Raw genomic sequence first — 21,874 nt, 5'->3', positions numbered from 1 at the left:
ACCATTCTAAGCATCCATTTTCACCCACTCCTGATCTCTTCCATGTTACGAAGAGTACTTGTTTTCTATGGGCATCAACTTTTCTCAGACTGATAAAGGCAACTTTTCTACTAGATCTAGAACTGGGAAATAGCACATGGACTTGGCTACCCAATTCTGCAGAGAGTAATATCAGAGGTATATATTCCCTGGTTTCTCATGTCAAGGGGAATTGCCACTCTTTCTTAACACAATTCATATGAATGCTGAGTGGCCAACCCAATCTCAGTACAAAGTTGTAGACTTTTACCACCATGAAACTGGAGCCAATTGTCACTGGGTGAATTTTGCCCATTGAGAATCTACACAGCCTTTCTAAAAGCATCCTCTCCTGATATCTGGGTATCCTAATTTGTAATAGGTACCTAGACATTTTGGAATATGTGGTTGGATGAGGCTTTATTAGTGACTGCTGTTTGAGAAGGAGAGTAACATTCAGAATAAAATCAAAAGGCTTCACCATTCAAGCTGTTGCAGAAAATGACAGGTGTTAGACTTCTCAGGATACAGGAAAAGTTTATTTGGCAGCCAGGTTCAGAAAGCTAGCCCACGGCTTAGCATTGCAAGTTCTGAACAACCTTAATTATCAAAGCACACATTCTTATACATTCCCAAAAGCATTGCAACACGGAAATTCTTAACACATTTCTAAGTGGTTACCTTGAGGAGAAAACCTTATAAGAAGATGAAGGTCTTACTTCTCCTTTTGTTTCAGATATGGCTTACGTGTTATTAACGAATTTTAATTGAACTTTGTGGTTTGGACTTAATACAAGTTAGGACATAGGGACGTTGGCGAGAACATCCTGTGGTTAGTGAATGGGGACACTTCCTTTAAGTAACTTCTAACTGTCCCTGTCTATTGCAAATTCCAACTCTTGTCTATGTGACTTCTAATATAGAAGTAAAGGGGTTCTAAGAGGCTGTCTAGCCTGACTCAGTAGGTTTCACACTTAATGTCCAAATCTCACTTTACGGCTGCTTTAAAGCCACCTCTTCCTTTGCCTGTACAAATTAACATGGGGTATATCTGGACTTGATTTGAGGTAGGGGCAAACTCCAGCATGTGGCAAAATACAGGATACCTGCATCTTTGTATCCAATGTAGACAGATTTCACTGTTTCCAAATTCCAAAGAGACGAGTCGAGCTCTGATCAGAGGGGTTCTTTTGTTCATCCCCTAGGCCAAAAAGCCGAACTCAGATGCCCGTCGCTCTCGGCGAGTGCTGCGGCCAGCTCAGTCCTGACTCCTAGCGGCCATGCATTGCAAGCGCCCGTCGCTACTCTTCGCCCAAGAAACTGAAGCGCCGCTGCAGAAGACGGAGATGGGCATCAGGAGGCTTCCGCTGTGGGTCTCTCTGCCATGGCATCCGCCTTCCCTTGCAGCCCTCTGAGCCGCCGATTGGCATTCCGGCGGGCAGGCCACAAAAAAGGAGCGATGAAATTCCCGGGCTCCGTACTCGTCTCGCTGTTCCTCTTCGTGGCCGAAACGGCGATCGCCTTGTACCTAAGCAGCACCTACCGCTCGGCGGGAGACCGCATTTGGCAGTCGCTGACGCTCCTCTTCGCTCTCTTGCCTTGCATCCTGGTCCAGTTCAGCCTCGTTTTCATCCACCGCGACCTCAGCCGGGACAGGCCGCTCGTATTGCTGCTTCACATTCTGCAGCTGGGACCCATTGTCAGGTGGGTGGGACGGTGGCTCCAACGGAGGAGGAATGCGAAGGCTGGGCTCTTCTCCTGAGGTCTCTTTAAGATGAATGCGGTGCCCTTGTTCCCGAATGTCAGCAACCCATGGCAGTAAGCCGTCACTCACTGCACAACCGGTTACAACCGGTTAGGGGGTCCTGGCTGTATGATTCGGGATGAATCCATTGCTATAGGGAAGTAGGTGATCCGACTCCTACAGTAAATGAAGAGCTTGATTTTTCATACACCTGAAAAGCCTATTCTACTTTTAGTTATCTGAGAATATTTTAAAAATCGTTAAAAATCAGCTTCATATGGTGTGTTAATAAATATTTCCTTTGAATGAGCTAAAAGTCGATATTAGTGTTTTTCATGTTGGCAGTTTCAAGTCTCTCTGGCAATGGGATTAATAAAGAGAAAAATGATTTAACTTTTAGCTAATCATTGTTTCTTGTATGCAATGCTTGGTCCTGAATGGTACCAGCCATGACAACACTTCATGGAATGCATGATTGGCTAGGGAGCCCTGGGCCTTTAACTCACAATGCAAAATATTAAAATTCAAAATTATAATCTGTGTATCAGGATATTATGATTTTTAAAAGAATCAAGAATTTTAATCCTCGCTGGCACCAATATGGTCTGTAGTATATAAATATACTCTGCATATATAAAATATAAATATAGAAATAGAATAGAGTGGAAGGGACCTTGGATGTCTTCTAGTCCAGCCCCCTGCTCAAGCAGGAGAACCTATACAACCTCAGACAAGTGACTGTCCAGTTTCTCTTAAAAGTCTCCAGTGATGGAGCGCCCATGATTTCTGAAAGCAAGCTGTTCCACTGGTTAATTGTTCTTAGGAAGTTTCTCTTTAATTCCAAGTTGCTTCTCTCTTTAATCAGTTTCCAACTATTATTTCTTATCCTGCCCTCTGGTGCTTTGGAGAATAATTTGACCCCCTCCTCTTTGTGGCAGCCCCTGAAATACTGCTATCATGTCAACCCTACTTCTTCTTTTCTTTAGACTAACCAGACCCAAAATCTGCAGCCATTCTTCATAAGGTTTAGTCTCCAGACCTTTAATCATCTTAGTTGCTTTTTTCTGAACTTTTTCCAAAGTATCAACACCTTTTTTGTAGTATGGTGATCAAAATTGGTTGCAGTATTCCAGGTGTGGTCTTACTAGGGTTTTGTAAAGCAGCACTAATACTTCACCTGATCTTGATTTTATGCCTCTGTTTATACAACCCAGGATTGTATTATCTTTTTTGGCTTCTGCTGCACATTACTGGCTCATATTCAAATGATCATTCACTAGGACTCCAAGGTCCCTCTCACCGTTACTGTTTTTGAGCCAGGTCTCTCCTCATCTGTATTATACCTTTGATTTTTTCCTACCTAAATGTAAAGCTTTGCTTTTTTCCACATTAAAATTCATTTTGTTGGATAGAGCCCATTGTTCAAGTTTGTCAAGATCTTTTTGGATCCTGAGTTTGTCTTCTGGGGTGTTGACTGTTCCTGCCAGTTTAGTATCATCTGCAAATTTGATGATTTTTCTCTTCTATTCCCTCATCTAAGTCATTTATAAAGATATTGAAGAGTACTGGACCTAAGATGGAGCCTTGTGGTATCCCACTGCTTACTTCTTTCCATGTGGATGTAGTACCATTAAGGACTACTTGTTGAGTACAATTTGCCAGCTGGCTACAATCCATCTGGTGGTGATGTTGTCTATTCCACATTTTTCTAGTTTACCAAGAAGTAGATTTGTCAAATGCCTTACTGAAATCTATACTATGTTCACAGCATTTTGTTGGTCTATTAATTTAGTGACTTTATCAAAAAATGAAATAGGATTTGTTTAGCATGATCTGTTTTTAACAAACCCATGCTGGCTACTAGTTAAAACTTTATTTGCTTCGTTGTTCACATCTTCCCAGGTTAGACTGATTGGTCTGTAGTTTTCCTGGGTCTGTTTCCCCCCTTTTTCTTGAAGATAGGAACCATACCATCCCTTTCCAATCCTCAGATACTTCCCGTGCCCCAAGGATTTTTGAAAGTTTTGGTACAGTGGTTCTGAGATAACATCTGCCAGCTCTTTCAGAATTCTGGGATGTATAAACTGTCAGGTCCTGGTGATTTATATATATCGTCAGATAGGTGTTATCTTACCATTTTCTTGCTTATTTTAGTTTTTATTTCTAGTTTGTCTTTTACAGTAGCTTTTTTGGTACATTGGGCTACAATTTCTTTTTGCGTGAAGATTGATGCAAATAATGAGTTAATCAGCTCTGCTTTCTCCCTGCTGCCAGTTACTCCTTGCCATCTTCTCTCTTTAGTGAACCTACTGTTTCCTTGAATTTTTTCTTGTTATTAATATGTTGGAAGAAACTTTTTTTTTCATATTAAGTTTTTTATTTTTCCATTTTCATAGCATATAATCACATGTATACTATTACATAGCCAACATCAATTTGTATTATTAAATGTTTACATCAATTCACCTTGCCATCAACTCCCCAAAACAATTATTGGCTCTTCTGCTCTCCATACAATATATTTGTACCTCATCCATCACTTTCTTCTCCCTCTCTCCTCCCCCTCCCTACCTCCTTTCTTCCCTCTGTCATCTTTCTCTTCTTCTCTACTTCCCCCTCCTCTCTCCTTCTCCTCTTCCCTTTCCACTCCTGCTTTCTCTCCTACTCTTCCCCTGCTGCCCTCTCTACTATCACTCTCTTCTTCCTTACCCCTCTCCTCTACTTCAAACTCTTCATCTCATTTAGTTGGTGTATTTCAGCTTCTGAGCAAGCTCCATTTTATGTTGATGGTATTTATAATTCCTTTTCAGTATACATATTTAATTTGACATATATCTTCCTCCTTTAAAAAAAAAGAGAACAAAAAGATATACATATATAGTCATTGTGCTTTTAAACCACCACCCCACCTATTTTTGGCCAAGATGGTTACAATTCCCAGATATTCTCATCATTATATTTATATAATTATGCAACCTTACACGTCCCCAATTTGTGATTCTGTCTTTAAATCTCGATAGTTTCCCATTGTAAGTATATTTCATGTTCCCTCTTCATTTTTCCATATCTTGGATTAGATTATCCTTAATTGTCTATAAATAGCAATCCTTGCTGTTCAATATTCATTACAATTCCTATAGTCTACTATATAGAATAACAAATGATACACATCTCACTTTATTCATCATCTTAAAGGTTCTGTATATATCCATGTTTCAAATATTTTAGCCCAAGCTTAATTGTCCTTCTATTGTCATATTCAATCAATTAGCAACTTAGTTTAATTATCATGTAAAAAAGTGAATCACAAACCTCTGCTTTACAATTTCCCCATATCAGTTTCATATTTATCCATATTCCATGTCTTTTGACCTTTATTTAATTATCTTTCCACTATCATATTCAATCAGTTAGCAATTCCCTTTTGTTGTCATATTTAGGAATAAACCCCTTATCTTAACTTTATATTTTCCCATATAACAATTTCTAGTTGATTTTTTTTCCTAGTAAGTCTTTTGTCCCACTTCTCTGTTTCTGCCTTCTCCCTTTCTTTGTTTTGACACATCCACCCTCTTCAATTTTCCCCACTCCACCGTCTTTTATATTTCTCTTTGTTGGGGCATAATCTCCTATTTCAATTTTCCTTATGCCACTGTCAACCTCCGAAACATCTTTTGTCTGCTTTTTATTCCCTTTTGTTGGGACACATCCCCCCTTTGCCATTTTCCGTATACCACTGCCAAGTCCAATGGAGTTTTTTGTCTGCTTTTTATTTTTATTTTATTTTATTTCCACCCTTCGTTATCTTTCTCCCATTCTTCTTTCTCCTTTTCTTTAAATCCCTGATTCTCTGTGTTCAGAATTCTATTTAGGCTTAATTTTAATATTTTAATGGTTTATGAATATTTTTTATGATTTCACATAGTTCTTCAAATTCCCAGCTTTCCATAATGCCCAGTTCCAAAGTTACAATTAGTTATACAGCTCTTCTTTTAGAATTCTGGTCCACCTTAAATTTATCTACTTCAACTGCTATGGGGAAGAGTGACGGGAGCCATCTTGGTCTTTTGTTCTTCCTTAAATGTCCAGTTCCAAAATTGCAGTTAGTTATGCAGATCTTATTTTGAGGTTCTGGTCCACCTTAAATTTAGCTAATTCAATTTATGTAAAAAAATGGAAGAGAAGCTGAAGCCATCTTGATCTCTTTGCCTCCTGCTTTTCCAAATTCTGATTTATGGCAGTTGGTTAATTAAAACTTTCTGCACAATCAAGATTAGGTTATCAGTTGTCAGTGAGAAGGTAGTGCTTTTTTCTTGATTTTTTCTCCCTAATTGGAGTTGCTTAAGATATAGTGCTTTTTTCTTGATTTTTCTCCCTAATTGGAGTTGCTTAAGATATATTAGTTGGAAGAAGCTCAGATGAAATCCCTCAGAATGTTTGGTTTCTATTTCAAATCCAAAACCAAATTTAAGGTTTATATTTGAGTGGGTTTGTCACTTCTCCGCTTTCTCCCTTTCTGTCCAAATTATTTCAAACAAATAGCTTTTGGGGGGGGGGTGTTTCAACCCTCCATTTTCCTTTTCTTTCTTTCCTTTTGCCAAAATCCAGATCTGTCTATTAATATTATTTGTACCCTCCAAGATTCTTTGCCTTTTCCAAGTTTTGATTTATGACTGTGGGTTAAATGAATCTTCTTACCAGTCTTTCATCTCATCTCCTGTATGCTCCTGTTCAGTGCTTTGGCTGGAAGCCAGCTTCTGTGCAGCCAAGCTGCCGCAGCTACTCCAATTCAAAGGGCAAATCTCTGACTTGCAGGAGACTTGTTACCTCCCTCTGGGTCTGATGAGATGCTATCCCTTTTTCACTCCCACTCCAAGTGGGGTTCTGATCCAAAAAGGATCTTGGAACAGGTTTGTCAGACAGGGTTCATGTGAAGCTCTTAAGAGTTCACACACCCCACATCTGTCGAGCTGGAGAGCTTCCAGTCGAATCTCAAGAAACTTTTTAAAAATTATCTTTGACTTTTGTAGCAAGCCTTAGTTCATTTTGAGCCTTTGCTGTCCTGACTTTGTCTTTGCATGTTCTGGTTATCTGCTGGTAATCAGCCTTAGTTATGTGTCCCTCTTTCTGTTTTCTATGCTTGTTCTTTTTGTCTTTAAGTTTGTGAGAGATATCTTTTTGCAGCCATGATAGTTTCTTCTTGAATTTCTTGTTTTTGAGTGGTATTGCGCTGGACTGGGCTTTTATGATAGCATTTTTTAGAGTTTCCCCATTCTTCTTGAATTGTTTTTCCCTTTAGGATTTTCATCCATGAAATCTTTCATAGGATGTCTCTGAGTTTGTTAAAATCTGCTCTTTTAAAATTTAAGGCACTGGTTGGATTATTTTCTATTGCTTGTGTTTGCATTATATTAGTTTAAAATGTAGCAGTTGCATGGTTTTGTGCAAGTCTTGATTAATACACATCACCTTTCTTGTGAAACTCGTTGATTTACTTCTGGGTCCATTCAAATTGATTTACTTGTTGGTTCTTGATTTACTTCTGGGTCCAATTCAAGGTGCTGGTTATCACATTTAAAGCCCTACATAGCTTGAGGCCAGCTTATTTGAAAGACTATGTTTCCCAATTATATCTATCCAGCCCACCAAATCAGTGACCTTCCACTGGCAGAGTACGATACGGGTCCCTTAAATCAAGAAGGTCCACTTAGGCCTTTTATGTGGTGGCTCCCTATCTGTGGAACATCATCCCTACAGTCGTAACACTAGCATCCATTTTCATATTCTTTCAAAGGGCCTAAAATCATAGTTTTGCAAGTGAGTCTGATGATCCAGGCTAATATGGAGCCCATTGGGTGGTGAGCTGTTTGAATGTTGGCACCAGGAGCGAGGGAGTTATTGGGTTTTGTGTGTGTGGGGGGGGGGTTATTCCTTTAACCTGCCTGGCATCACCATCAGTGAGTTGGATGGCAATATAAAGATGAAACTCGAAAAATTAGAATATCGTGCAAAAGTTCATTTATTTCAGTAATGCAACTTAAAAGGTGAAACTAATATATGAGATAAGACTCATTAAATGCAAAGCAAGATAGTGCAAGCCATGATTTGTCATAATTGTAATGATTATGGCATACAGCTCATAAAAACCCAAATCAGAAAATTAGAATATTACATGCAATCAACAAAACAAGGATTGACTTCATGAATGAGGTCCAGCCCCACCCAGATTGAGTGTATGGTGCATTGTTTTTAAATTGTTTCTTTTTAAATTGTTTCTTATTTTAACTCCTTATTTTAACTTGTTTCTGTAAGCTGCCCGGAGTCCTATGGGATTGGGCGGCATATAAATTTATTAAAAGTTAAGTTAAAGTTAAGATTGTACATAGAATAATATCGGACTTCTGAAAAGTATAAGCATGCATATGTACTTAGTACTTGGTTTGGGTCCCTTTTGCAGCAATTACTGCCTCAATGTGGCGTGGCATGGAAGCTCTCAGCCTGTGGCATTGCTGAGGTGTTATGGAAGACCAGGATGCTTCAATAGCGGCCTTCAGCTCTTCTGCATTGTTCGGTCTCTTGTCACTCATCTTTCTCTTGACAATGCCCCATAGATTCTCATTAAGACCAGGCATTGACCCTGGTCTTAATGAAGCACAGTGGTCCAAAGTCCTCCTTTCTGATGAGAGCAACTTTTGCATCTCATTTGGAAATCAAGGACCCAGAGTATGGAGGAAGAATGGAGAGGCCAATCAAGCACAGTAATCCCATGGTCATTGAACCAGTTTTTGGTGCTTTTGGCAAAAGTTGCTCTCCTCAGAAAAGAGGACTTTGGACCATTGAGCAACAGGACTTTGAACCACTGTGTTTCATTAAGACCAGGGTCAATGCAGGCGTCTACCAGGAGATTTTGGAGCACTTCATGCTTCCTTCTGCAGATGAGCTTTATGGGGATGCTGACTTCATTTTCCAGCTGCCCACACTGCCAAAAGCACCAAAACCTGGTTCAATGACTATGGGATTACTGTGCTTGATTGGCCAGCAAACTCACCTGACTTGAACCCCATAGAGAATCTATGGGGCATTGTCAAGAGAAAGATGAGTGACAAGAGACCGAACAATGCAGAAGAGCTGAAGGCTGCTATTGAAGCATCCTGGTCTTCCATAACACCTCAGCAATGCCACAGGCTGATAGCTTCCATGCCACGCCGCATTGAGGCAGTAATTGCTGCAAAAGGGGCCCAAACCTAGTACTAAGTACATATGCATGCTTATACTTTTCAGAAGTCTGATATTGTTCTATGCACAATCCTTATTTTGTTGATTGCATAAGGTGACCAGATTTTCAGATTGGTAAAGAGGGACACCTTTGACCAGGGAGGGGGGGGGCTTGATTAAAAATCTTATACGGAGCAACAAAAATTTTCATACAACGCAAAAATAGTATTGTCATATTTTTTTAATTTCAACATAACTACAATTTAACTGTTGCCAAACATCAAAATTTTGATCACGTGACCATGAGGATGCTGCAATGGTCGCTAAGTGTGAAAATGGTCGCTAAGTGTGAAAAATGGTCATCAGTCACTTTTTTCAATGCCATTGTAACTTTGGTCACTATACCACCTTTCTTGCCACAATTCTTAAGTGAATAACTGCAGCTGATAAGTTAGTAACATAAGTGAATCTGGTTTCCCCATTTGACTTTATTAAAAGGTCACATGACCCCAGGACACTGAAACCATCATAAATATGAATCTGTGGCCAAACATCAAAATTTTGATCGCATGACCATGAGGATGCTGCAATGGTCGCTAAGTGTGAAAATTGTAGCTAAGTGTGAAAAATGGTCATCAGTCATTTTTTTCAATGCCATTGTAACTTTGGTCACTATACCACCTTTCTTGCCACAGTTCTTAAGTGAATAACTGCAGCTGATATTTTGTATTTTGGATAGAATCTTTTTTTAAATAGTCTAAGACAATTTAAAAAAAGAATCCACACAGAATAAATTGAAGTAAAACATTTCAAACTATTCCACACAGAATAAATTGAAGTAAAATTATTTTAAAAAATTCTATGCACAATATATTTCAAAGTATTGTGCATAGAATTTTTAAAAATGGTTTCACTTAAATTTATTTTGGATAGTCTTAAGACAATTTAAAAAAAGAATCCACACAGAATAAAACTATTTTAAAAAATCCTATGCACAATAAATAAAATATTATTTTAAAATACATTAAAAAAATAAAAGAAAAAAACCCAGCTCACTTACCAGCAGGCAGGCACTCCAAGTCAATCCAGAATGATGTAGATGTTAATACAAAGAACTGAGCAAATTAAAATGGTGAAATTAGTCACCATTTTTCCCACACGAGCCGACCTCCAACCTCCGTGCCCCTCCCTTCTGGGAAATCCAGGAAGGAACACTCGCTACTTCTCTAGCCAAACTATTTCCTTGAGCTCTATGGTACTGGGTCATCTTTTCTTATAAAAGTAAGTAAAATGGGCGGGGTGGTGGTGTCCGTTTTCTTGCTTTAACATTTCATCTTCAATGAAAGTACTGAGACAGAGAGAGGGATTAGACAGAGTGACTTTTGTCTTGCCCCGGTTAGGATTTCTTAAGCAAATCCAATGGGCTTTCAACATGAAGCCAGAAAATTGGGACTTTTTAAAAACGCCCCGGGACACGGGACAAATTGTTATAAATCGGGACATCTGGTCACCTTATGATTGCATGTAATATTCTAATTTTCTGAGATGGTGGATTTGGGGTTTTCATGAGCCATAATCATCACAATTATGACAAATCACGGCTTGAACTATCTTGCTTTGCATGTAATGAATCTTATATATTAGTTTCACCTTTTAAGTTGCATTACTGAAATAAATGAACTTTTGCATGATATTCTAATTTTTCGAGTTATTTATTTAGTAAATAAATCATACATAGTACATTGAAATACATGTAGTATGGGTTTAAGCTTTTTGGCTGTCTTTGAGTCAGTGTTGACCCCTGGTGACTGCTTCAACCAGTCTCACCTGATCGTCGGAGCTACCGGTTTACCCAAAGAGGTCCAAACCAGCTGAATCCCACCTCTGGCATTGGGCTATGTAAATTCAGTAATGCTAAATATGGATCATATTAGCATGTAACCAAATAGTAACATATCAAGAGAAAGATTTTCTCTAAATAATCTGTTTCCATGGGGGTGTTTAGAATATTCTGGATGTTCATATAAAATACTTTGCTTTGTTATATGATCCATAATTTTAATAATCTTAAATGTGAGTTAGCTGATTGGTGTGTATACAGATTATCTTAGGTAGTGACAGTGGGGTATAAATGTACATGCAATCCATTAGACTTTTAAAATATGTGGATAGAAATAGATAGCTGTGATGGTTTCTCTGGTTTGTTCCTTCCAGGTGCGTGGAAGTTTTTTATATTTACTTTCATGCAGGTAGAGTGGAAGAGCCTTATGTCAGTATTACTAAGAAAAGACAGATGCCAAAAGATGGACATTCAGAAGAAGTTGAGAAAGAAGTAGGCCAGGCAGAGGGGAAGCTGTTTACACACAGATCTGCATTTAGCCGAGCATCAGTGATTCAAGCTTTCCTAGGATCGGCACCTCAGCTAACACTTCAGCTTTACATCTGTGTGCTGCAACAAGAGATCACAACAGCTAGAAGTATGTACAACTGTGTTTTTTTTCTCTATTTATGTTTCAGTAAATGCTTTGAGAAGGGAAATTATAGACAAATAATGTCTAAACCTTCTATTTTTCTCTTTTTAGAAAGGTTCAGAAAAATGGTTAAAAGCGGTTATTGTGGTGGCATGACTAACTTGACATATGTTGTCAGCAACATTTTCAGGCAGTTGGTGTCATAATATTTACCGATGTTGTAGGTGTCAATGCTTTTAAAATAAATATTACATACTAAAATAAAGTGTGTGTGTGTGGGGGGGCAATTTATCAGAAGCTTTTTCACTGAAAAGGTCCTTAAGGTCCCAGTATTCTTTAGGGACTTTCTCTTCCCCCTCAATTTTCTCCTGCGCTGCAGCCACTAGGTTAGGTTCAGCATTGGCTATGTGGGAGACCCTCCCCTTGCCCTCTGGGGTTTTAGCGGAACGGATGCGCAACCACCCTTTCCTCCAGTTCATGTATGGGTTCCATTTCCGTAGCCAGAGTAGTCCTAGTATGAAGGGCCGACCTATCCCAGGTGCAATGATGAAACTTAAGGTTTCTTGGTGATCCCCCATCCACATATCTACTGGTTCAGTCACAAAATGGACAGGAGCCCATTGGCAAAAGGCAATGGGCACTTTCAAAGTTCTCAGTCTTAAGCCCATTTTCTCCACCACTTCTGGGCTAATTATGCAACGCATGCATCCAGAGTCTAAAAGGGCCAGCATTTTCGCTTGGGCTCCAGTAGAGGGCACTTTAAGTTCTACTGGAATGGTCATGGGGCCCGATCAGGGACTTACCAGATGGTCGTCATCAGAGTCGGTTTCACTTTCCCCCAAGAGAAAGGAAGAGTTCTTCTTCCCCTTGGATGGGAGGGAAATCTTCAACAGGATCCACTCCTTTCATGGCAGTGTCCTTTCGTTTCCCAGGTTGTTTGTCTGGCTTCCTCTCTCCAGCGGCAGGGGGCTTTGGGCCAATTTTTGAGCGGCAGTTCACTGCCCAGTGCCCCTCCTTCCTGCAGCGGAAACAAGCAGTAGACTGTGGCTTGCTTGCAGACCAACTTTTTCCTCCCCTCGGAGCTCCTCTGGGGGAAGGGGATTTTTACCTTTCTCACTTCCTGGTGTTTATCCCTGGCTAGGTTGATCTCCACATCTGCTGCCAATTTGTACCAGACTTGTAGGTTGAGGCCCGCCCCCCCCCCCCATTAACACCGTTCTGGTATATAGCCATCCATAAAACTGCCCATCAAAGCCTCCTCTGACCCTCTCCCCCACCCCACATATACACCGACAGTTCACGAAACTCTTGGATGTATTCAGCCACTGGTTCTGGCCTTTCGCTCGGTGAGCGGGTCATCAAAGCGTTTTCTCAGACAACCATAAACCTATTATAGTTCCTCAGAAGGGGGGAGTCATTGTTATGCAGAACAACCATCCAGGTTGCCGCTTTGTTCTCTAACACCATGGTAACAACTCTTACCTTGGCTTCCTCATTGGGGAGATCCTCTCCAAACTGTTGCATGAAATTCCAGACCTGTACCAGGAAAAATCCTAGCTCCTTTGGGTCACCTCCAAATTTCACGCCAAGAGGAGGAACTTTTGCCATCTGGCGTCTGCGGGGGGCCCTCCCCCCCCTTGGAAGGGCTCTTGCAGTTGCTGCTGCTGTTGCTGGGGCTCTCCCATCCTGATCAGCTCCACTGTCTGCCCCCAGGATCCCCCCTGAGTGAGACAGGTCCTCTGCAGGTCTCTCTTGATCAGGGAAATCAGCTTCTCTTCCAGACCTGCTCTCAGGAAAATGACGTTTCTCCCAAGCCTCCTGGAAGAGTTTCATAGCGTGGGACATCATGAGATTCTCTTCTTCAGCTTCCTGCCAGGTAGCTGCCGGTCACCGACATCGGGTTGTTGTAATTCCAGCTGGAATTTCCTCAAGATCATACTTCTGTCCCACTCCCAACGACCACCTGGGGCAGATGGATCTTTCTTCCAAATTCAGTTCCGTCATCCGCTCCGTCTCCAAGGGACATGAGGATCCGGAAGCCCCCATGTCGTCCTGGTTGCTGCCCAGGTTGGACATTTCTTTGAAGGTTTTGCTTTTATTACACTCCCCTCAGAAGGTGTTAGCTCTGGGATGAGTGTGAACTGAGACCTTGCTTATTGTCAGGCGTGCCTCCTTCAGCAACCAAGAAAGAAACCACAACTCCATTTGTAGAATTAAGAGTATTTTTACTGGTTATGAAAAGATAGCAGCAAAGTAAAGCAAGGTCTGAGGCAGAAACGCATGAAATCATAAATATCAAACATTTGCCCAACCCCCTCCCCCAAACAACCCCCATCCCATTGCCCAATCTGCAAATCCCTTAGGTGTCATGTGGGTGCATCTCCAAGAAGCATCATCAGGTTGGTATGCAGTACGATTGGCCTTGACCAACTCCAAACATCAGCCATCATCATGCGCAGAAGATGGTGAGAACAAAACTCCCTTTTTAAGTATCACTCCTGTACCAATTATTCCCATCCCAAATACCATGCTCCCCCTCCCCGTTTCTATGGCAGCCGAAAGCAAGTAGCAAAGTAGAGGCTGACAAAATGGCTGCAATCTCATATATTAGATTAGGCTACAATTTTAAATTCTTTTCAAAGTAATTTTTTTTAAACCTGAGATTACCAACTGAGCGCATTGTATCTATCAAAGGTACCTCCATCAAAGAGAGTTGCAAGTAATATGACCCATAGGGGATACATTGTCTATATTTGCATCAAGTGACCATTTGTTTGAACATGGTTTACTGGGGGAGGGGGGGGGAACATTTGGTTAGATTTATTTCACACAATAAACAATAAACTGTTCTTTATAATCATAATGTCTGTATTCCCAGAACTCACTAAACTGAAGCCAAATAAATCACATTATTTAGAGTTATCCTCTCGTGGATAATCTTATAACATAGTGATATACTGTATCTGAACAATATCTATATAAATATAACAGAAGAAGTAGAAGAGAGTGGACAGCCATTTGTCTAAAATGGTATGGTAAAATGGGTCCTCTGCTCGAGGAGGGGGTTGGACTAGAAGACCCCCAAGGTCCCTTCCAACTTTGTTATTCTATGTTCTGTTTTATAACAGCTCCCCCCCCCAAAAAAAAAGGCTGTACGTAAAGGACCCATGAATAATCCTCCAACCAGCCAGCTGTTATATGGCTATTTTCAAACACTATGCAAGGCTCTTGGAAAGGAGTATAAAATCCATCTTCAAAAAGAGCCTAAGTAACCGTTGATGGGCAGTGGGAATAGGCAGCCACTTTACCCTGCAGACATACTCAATCCCACTGCTGGTAGATAATAATCATGATTGTATTAAGGAGCCCAAAGAACAGCTGACTGACGGGGGGGGGGGGGAAGACTTCACAATTAAGAACAGCTTTGCACACTTTGAGATCTGAAGCTCAAATGCATGGGTGTTTGTAAAGAGGTTTGGAGGATTGCTGAGGTGTAAGTATGATGTTTTTCTCAAGCCCTAAAGAGCTAAAATGTGAAATGCTTGATTGATCTTTTCAACCTCCCTTTGTGTACATCATAACTGGGTTTACATATTATGGTATGTCATAAAGCAGTGTGTTTTGTTTTGGCTTAGCATAATAGTACAGGTTGTTCTTACTTAACAACCATAATTAGGACCAGCAACTCAGTTGTTAAGCAAAATGGTTGCTAAATGGAACTGCCACTGTCCTTATGATCTTACCCAGTTTTTCTTTATTTTAAAGATCTGGGAACTATACCAGTGAGGATTGGTCATAAACGTCCTTTTTTCATCACTGTTAGTTGCAGCCTATAAGCAACAGTGTACTATATTCTTTCTGTTCAGTTAAGAAATATGTTGATAATTAAGAAAGTTGTGCTTATGTATAGTGCATTAGCCAGTCATTCAGTGAAATAGTATATGGTTGCTAGTATTATTTCAGGTAAGTTTTTGTGCTTATTTTTATAGCTTTTCTGGAAAAATATTTCCCAGCACTAGGAATAAGTATAAGAGGACTGGGAAAGTGCTTTGCATAAGAAAAAAACCATACAGAGCACTAAAAATATGTTAGTGTTCTGTATGGTTTTTAATTTCCAAATATAGTCTCATTCCTGTTGTTCAGACAGTTTTGTTTTTAAAAAAAACCTATTGTTTGTCATATTTACTTTTCCAAGGTATCTTCATGATCCTTTCCCTCCTGTCAATTGTGTATGGAGCACTGCGATGCAATATTCTGGCCATTAAGATCAAGTATGACGATTATGACATCAGTGTGAAACCTGCTGCCTACCTTTGCATTTTCCTCTGGAGAAGCTTTGAGATTGCAACAAGGGTGATAGTCCTTGTCCTCTTCAGTTCAGTTCTTCAGATCTGGATCCTGCCTGTGGTGTTGGTGAATTTTTTTGGTTTTTTCTTTTATCCTTGGATTCAGTTCTGGCAAAGCAAGTGTACTCTGCCAGAAAACATAGAAAAGGCCTTGAGAAAAGTAGGCACCACCATTGTCTTATGTCTCCTCACTTTCCTGTATGCTGGCATCAATATGTTTTGCTGGTCAGCGGTGCAGCTGAAGCTTAATGATTCTGATTTAATTGACAAATCCCCAAACTGGGGTAAGCTGGCTTTGTACTATTTGCTGAGATTCTTTGAGAATGCTTTTCTCTTAATAATGTGGTACACATATAAGACAGATGTCTACACATATGTATGTGCTCCGGTGCTGTTCTTGCAACTACTGATTGGCTATTGCATAGCTGTCCTTTTTATGCTTGTGTTCTACCAGTTCTGTCATCCATGCAAGAAGCTTTTTTCTTCAAATATTTACGAAGGATTGATAATATGCTTCAGGTTTTTTTGTTATGTCTGCAAACCTCTGACATTTGGAAACTCTGTAGAAAAGGAGAACTTAAAACCCCCAGAGAATATTGAAAATTATGCCCTACCTAGTTATAAGGCAAATGAATCCCAAAATGGAAGCACTCAGCAGAGTGTGTCTTCTAATGCATAGAGTGGGTATCTGAGTCTCACAAGACCCTGCAAAAATAGCACTTCAGGCCTTCTTTTGGTCATAAAACAGGTATAATAAATGGGATGTGTCAACATTATACCTTAGGAAATGTTTGTAAGTTTATCGTACGCAATGAGTTTGTACAAAATTATTTTCTTTCAAAGCTCTTGTGCTTATTAAGAAAGAACGCATGTTTTCCTAGCAAGTTGTTGCAACTTTGGTATGATTGTGCAGAAAGTGTGTGGATAATGATATGCCAACCACTCTTAGTTACAGATTGTGACTATTGGGATTATGTAGTTCACTGAGCAATGTCCAGATGCCAAAGGATCAAAACTTTGCCCCAGTAGATCATGTCATATGATAATGCATTGACCAAGTAATTTACTCTAGAAACATTCTAGGATTAAAAAGTGAGATAGAAAAGGAAGGAGCAGAACATCATGGACCTATTTGTTATATCAGGGACATTCCAAACAAATCTTATTTCATTCTTTGAAAAGTGGCTAAATTAGTAGAACAGAGAAATGCTGTGGACATAGTATACTTGGACTTTTTAGTCACTTAAAAATGTGGGAACTATGGTGAAGCTCCAAGAAAACATATCCAACAATCATGGAGAGATAAAAGCAAAGATGGGAGAAGTGAAAAGTGATATCCAGAAGCTGGATGAGAGAATGGATCGATACAGGAAGCGATCTAGAAAAACGATCAAAGAATAAAAGTAATTGAAACAAGAACAGAACAAACAGAAAAAAAATAGATTTGGTAGACCAGAGAATGATAGGGCTGAATAAGAATTTAGAAGATTCATTGATACACTTAGAGATGGACTGGGCTTCATTTTACCTAAGGTTCCAAAATGTAACAAAGACTAAGGAAGAAGACCTGGGAATGGTAATGGCAGAATCGATAGCTGAAGCCCTTCAACGGGATAAACAAGAGATTTTAAATGAGTTGGATGAAGTCTATAGAGTGTACACGAATTACGCAGATGTCATAGGTTGCCAAAGGAAGTCCACATACGATTTGCCTGGAAGAAAGTTCGAGATATTATCTACAAAATTACTAAAGAGGAACCGATGTGATATAAGGATAAAGAAATCATAACATTGAAACAAATCCCTAGAAGAGTCTGAGAACAAAGAACAAAATTGCTTTCTGGAAACTCTGCTGAATAATTGAAATATACTATTCTGATGGATAACTCCGGAAAGAATGTTGGTATCCTGGCAGGATTAAAAAAATTAAAGTAGATACCTTAGATAAGGTGCAAGAATTTTATGACCAACTCATTGGATCAGAGGAAGAGCATAGCAGCAAGGAGGAATTAGAACAGATGAGCCAAGAAGAAGACTGACAGATTGTGAAATGAAAAGACCAGGAGGAAATAAGTAAGGAAGAGAAAGAACACCAAGAAGAAGAAGGAGTAAGAACAAGGACACAAAGATATACAAGGACTAGTAGAAGACTACGACTGGCATAACAGTAAGAGAATGAAAAATGAACTGAAAGTGTATTCACTAAATGTTAATGGACTTAACTCTCCAGTTAAAAGGAAACAAATATTCACAAAATTAGTAAAACAGGAAATGGATATTGTGTGCCTCCAGGAGGTACACATTAAGAAGCAAGACAAAAAATATTTACAATGTAATAAATTGGGGAAAATTTAGGTAGCTTTGGCGGAAGGGAAAAAAGAGGGGTGGTGGTATACATCAGGAAAGGGATAAAAGTAAAACCAATATATGTAGATACAAAGGGAAGAGTGCTGATAATTGAAATAATTTTAGATCAAAAAAGTCTGTTGCCAGCAGCTATATATGCAACTAATAACAATCAAAAGGAATTCTATAGAAAAGTTCATGAAAAGATTATAGAGATAGGAAAAGAGAATATATGTTTAATTGGTGATTATAATGCAATTGTAGATATAAAGAAGATTATGCAAGTGACCAGAAAAATAAGAAAAAAAAGAATACTCTTCCAAAACCTTTTTTTGAAATGGCAGAGGAATTGCATTTAATAGACATTTGGAGAACCCTTAACCCAGAAGAAAGTAAATTTACGTTCTACTCTAACCCTCATAGATCCTGGTCAAGGATCGATATGATTTGGATAAATGTAGAATTATGCAAAGAAATAGAGGCAGTAGAGATTCGGCCAAATACCTGGGCAGATCATAATCTCCTTGTAATAATATGGAAAGGGCAAAAAAAGAAGAGAGGAAGATGGACATTGAACCCACAAACTTTAAAACAAAAGGAATATATTAAATGGATTACAAAAGAATTAGAATTATTCTTTTAGGTCAATAAGAAACAACATACCTCGCTACAAAACTTATGGGACACAATGAAGGCGTATATAAGAGGACTAAAATAGCCTATACTGCTAAGAAAAATAAGGAGAAAGAGAAAGATTACAATACATTACAGGAGGAGATCAAACAGTTAGAAGCACAACTACAAAAGAAGCCCGGGGATGAGCAAATTAAAAGTAAAAAGGCCCTAGCCAAGCACAAATTGAATATACTGGATCAGGAGAAAAATGCAAGAAACCTAAAATTTGAAAACAAAACCTCTTTGAACACACGAACAAACCAGGGAGATGGTTAACATATAAATTAAAAAAAGAAAGAGGGAAGAGAATAATCCAGCAACTACAAGATAAGAACGGAAACTTACAAAGCAATATGGATAAGAAAAAGATTATTGCACAAGACTTTTTTCAGGAACTCTAAAACAAGAAGGAATTGCACTAGAGAAAATAAATGATTATCTGAAAGGAGAAAACATGCCCCTGCTAACAGAAGAGAAAAGAGAAATATTAAATAGGGAGATAACATTAGAAGAACTTAAGGAAGCAATTCAAAGGCAAAACACAAACAAGATCCCGGGGACGGATGGGTACAAGGGGAAGTTTATAAGAATTTAAGTGAACCAATTGAATTGTTATTACTGGAAGTCTGTAATGATGTTTTGACAGAAGCAAAGTTACCAGAATCGTGGAGAAAAGCATATATCTGTCTGATTTTGAAAGAAGGTACAAATGGAACACAAATTAAGAACTATAGGCCAATCTGAGTGCAGAAGCAGAAATGGATGGGGGCCCGGTCCCTCCTCTCGTCCCAGAGTGTATGATCGGAATGGCCTGCTGGGAAGAACAAGGGCCATGGGAGGGGAGGTGGGGATCTACGGCGACGGGGATGGGCCGGAGCATCCCGGTCATGGTTGGGAGAGGCAGGTACGACGGGAGTTTCAGGGCAGGCCATTACCGGGGAAGGAGGGCTCGCTATGTTACAGTGATCCCTTGTTCCGGCCCTGAAAACTCAACCCTAGGACCAGGTGGCAAGAGATGCCAGGGCCCTGGCCTCAGGTTGCTGCTGCTAAATGCCAGGTCTGTGATTCAGAAAGCTCCCCTCGTCCAGGACTTAATATTAGACGAGTGGGCAGACCTGGCATGTATTACTGAGACCTGGCTGGGCCATGAGGGAGGAGTCCCCCTCTCAGAAATGTGCCCAGAAGGGTTTCAGGTGCTGCACCAACCACGACACCAGAGAAAGGGGTGGGGGAGTGGCAGTTGTCATCCGGAAATCATTAGCACCTTGTGGGATCCCTGCTCCGGAGACTGTCGGGTGTGAGTCTCTGCTGGTGAAGCTGGACCTTGGAGGTCAAGTGGCCTTGTTGTTAACGTATCTACCTCCCAGCTGCGTTACAACAGCCCTGCCTTCGCTCCTGGAGTCAGTAGCTGGTTTGGCGGTTGAGTTCCCCAGACTTATAGTACTGGGGGACTTTAACCTGCCATCTCTTGGCGAACGCTCCGATGGGGCGCAGGAGTTCATGGCTTCCATGACAGCCATCGACTTGACCCAGGTAATTCAGGGTCCGACTCATACAGTGGGACACACTCTTGGGGCAGTGGAGATGTGATCTGGAATTGAAGGGCATAAAGACCTTGCCCTTGTCATGATCAGATCACTTCCTAGTTTCTGAAACTACTCCCCCACTGCAGGGAGGTGGAACCGATTAAATGGTTCCAGCCCAGGCGCCTGATGGATCCTTTGAGATTTCAGACGGAGCTTGGGGAGATACCTGACTCGCTTGCCCACAGTCCGACGGAGTCCTTGGTCGCTGCTTGGAACAGAGCGGTGGCTGGGGCTCTTGATCGGATGGCGCCTTTGCGGTCTCTCTGCGGCAGTGGATCCAGGAGGGTCCCTTGGTTTACTGAGGAACTCCGTGAGATGAAGCGCCAAAAGAGACGTCTAGAGCGATGCTGGAGGGCCAGTAAATCCGAATCCAACCAAACACAATTAAGACCCTTTATTAGGACTTATCTAGTGGTGATTCGGGCGGCTAAATGTTCACATTTCTACGCTCTCATTGCGTCCTCAGAATCACACCCGGTCGCCCTGTTTAGGATAACCCTCTCCCTCCTGAAAGGGAGGGATGTGGGTGAACCCTTGCAGGGTAGAGCCGAGGAATTTGTTCAGTTCCTGTTGGACAAAGTCGCTCAGATTTGGACGGACCTGGACTCCACTTGGACAGTACCTGCTGAGATGCCGAGAGTGGGCCTTGATCGGATTTCTTGGAGCGAGTTCCAGCTTGCTACTCCTGAGGAAGTGGACAAGGCCATGGGAGCTGTAAGTACCTCCATCTGTTTACTGGACCCGTGTCCCTCCTGGCTGGTTTCGACCAGCAGGGAGGTCACACGAGGCTGGCTCCAGAGGATTGTTAATACCTCTCTACAGGAGGGATCTTTCCCGCTGCCCCTAAAGGATGCGGTGGTAAGACCCCTCCTTAAGAAGCCTTCTCTGGATCCAGCTATTCTTAACAACTACCATCCAGTCTCCAACCTCCCTTTTGTAGGGAAGGTTGTTGAGAAGGTGGTGGCCTTTCAGCTCCGACGGACCTTGGATGAAGCTGATTATCTAGATCCCTTTCAGTTGGGCTTCAGGCCTGGTTACTCCACTGAAACTGCTTTGGTCGCGCTGACCGATGATCTCTGGCGGGCCAGGGATAGAGGACATTCCTCTATCCTGGTGCTTCTTGACCTCTCAGATCATTCGTCGGCACGGGATCAAATATAACCAATATGCGGACAATACTCAGTTGTATCTGTCCGCCCCATGCCAACTCAGCGAAGCGGTAGAAGTGATGTGCCAGTGCCTGGAGGCTGTTGGGGTCTGGATGGGAGTGAGCAAGCTGGCACTCAATCCAGACAAGACCGAGTGGCTGTTGATGTTGCCCCCCAAGAACGGACCAGATATTTCATTTCTTAGCCTGGGGGGTGAAACCCTTTGCCCCTCAGAGAGGGTCCGCAACTTGGGTGTCCTCCTGGATCCTCAGCTGACATTAGAATACCATCTGTCGGCTGTGACCAGGGGGGCTTTTGCCCAGGT

The 21,874-nt window shown here is 40.9% G+C and overlaps 1 protein-coding gene across 1 annotated transcript; it reads left to right on the top strand.

Moving 5' to 3' along the window:
- Positions 1-1,477: 1,477 nt before the first annotated feature.
- On the top strand, positions 1,478-16,473 carry XK (X-linked Kx blood group). Its single transcript, XM_032219209.1, has 3 exons — positions 1,478-1,722; positions 11,192-11,454; positions 15,644-16,473. Exons 1-3 carry the CDS (start codon positions 1,478-1,480, stop codon positions 16,471-16,473), a joined length of 1,338 nt encoding a protein of 445 aa, XP_032075100.1.
- The last annotated feature ends 5,401 nt before the right edge of the window (positions 16,474-21,874 follow it).

The sequence above is a fragment of the Thamnophis elegans genome, chromosome 6 (assembly GCF_009769535.1).
Source record: "Thamnophis elegans isolate rThaEle1 chromosome 6, rThaEle1.pri, whole genome shotgun sequence".
NCBI lineage: Eukaryota > Metazoa > Chordata > Lepidosauria > Squamata > Colubridae > Thamnophis > Thamnophis elegans.
This window is presented reverse-complemented; position numbering and strand designations above follow the sequence as displayed.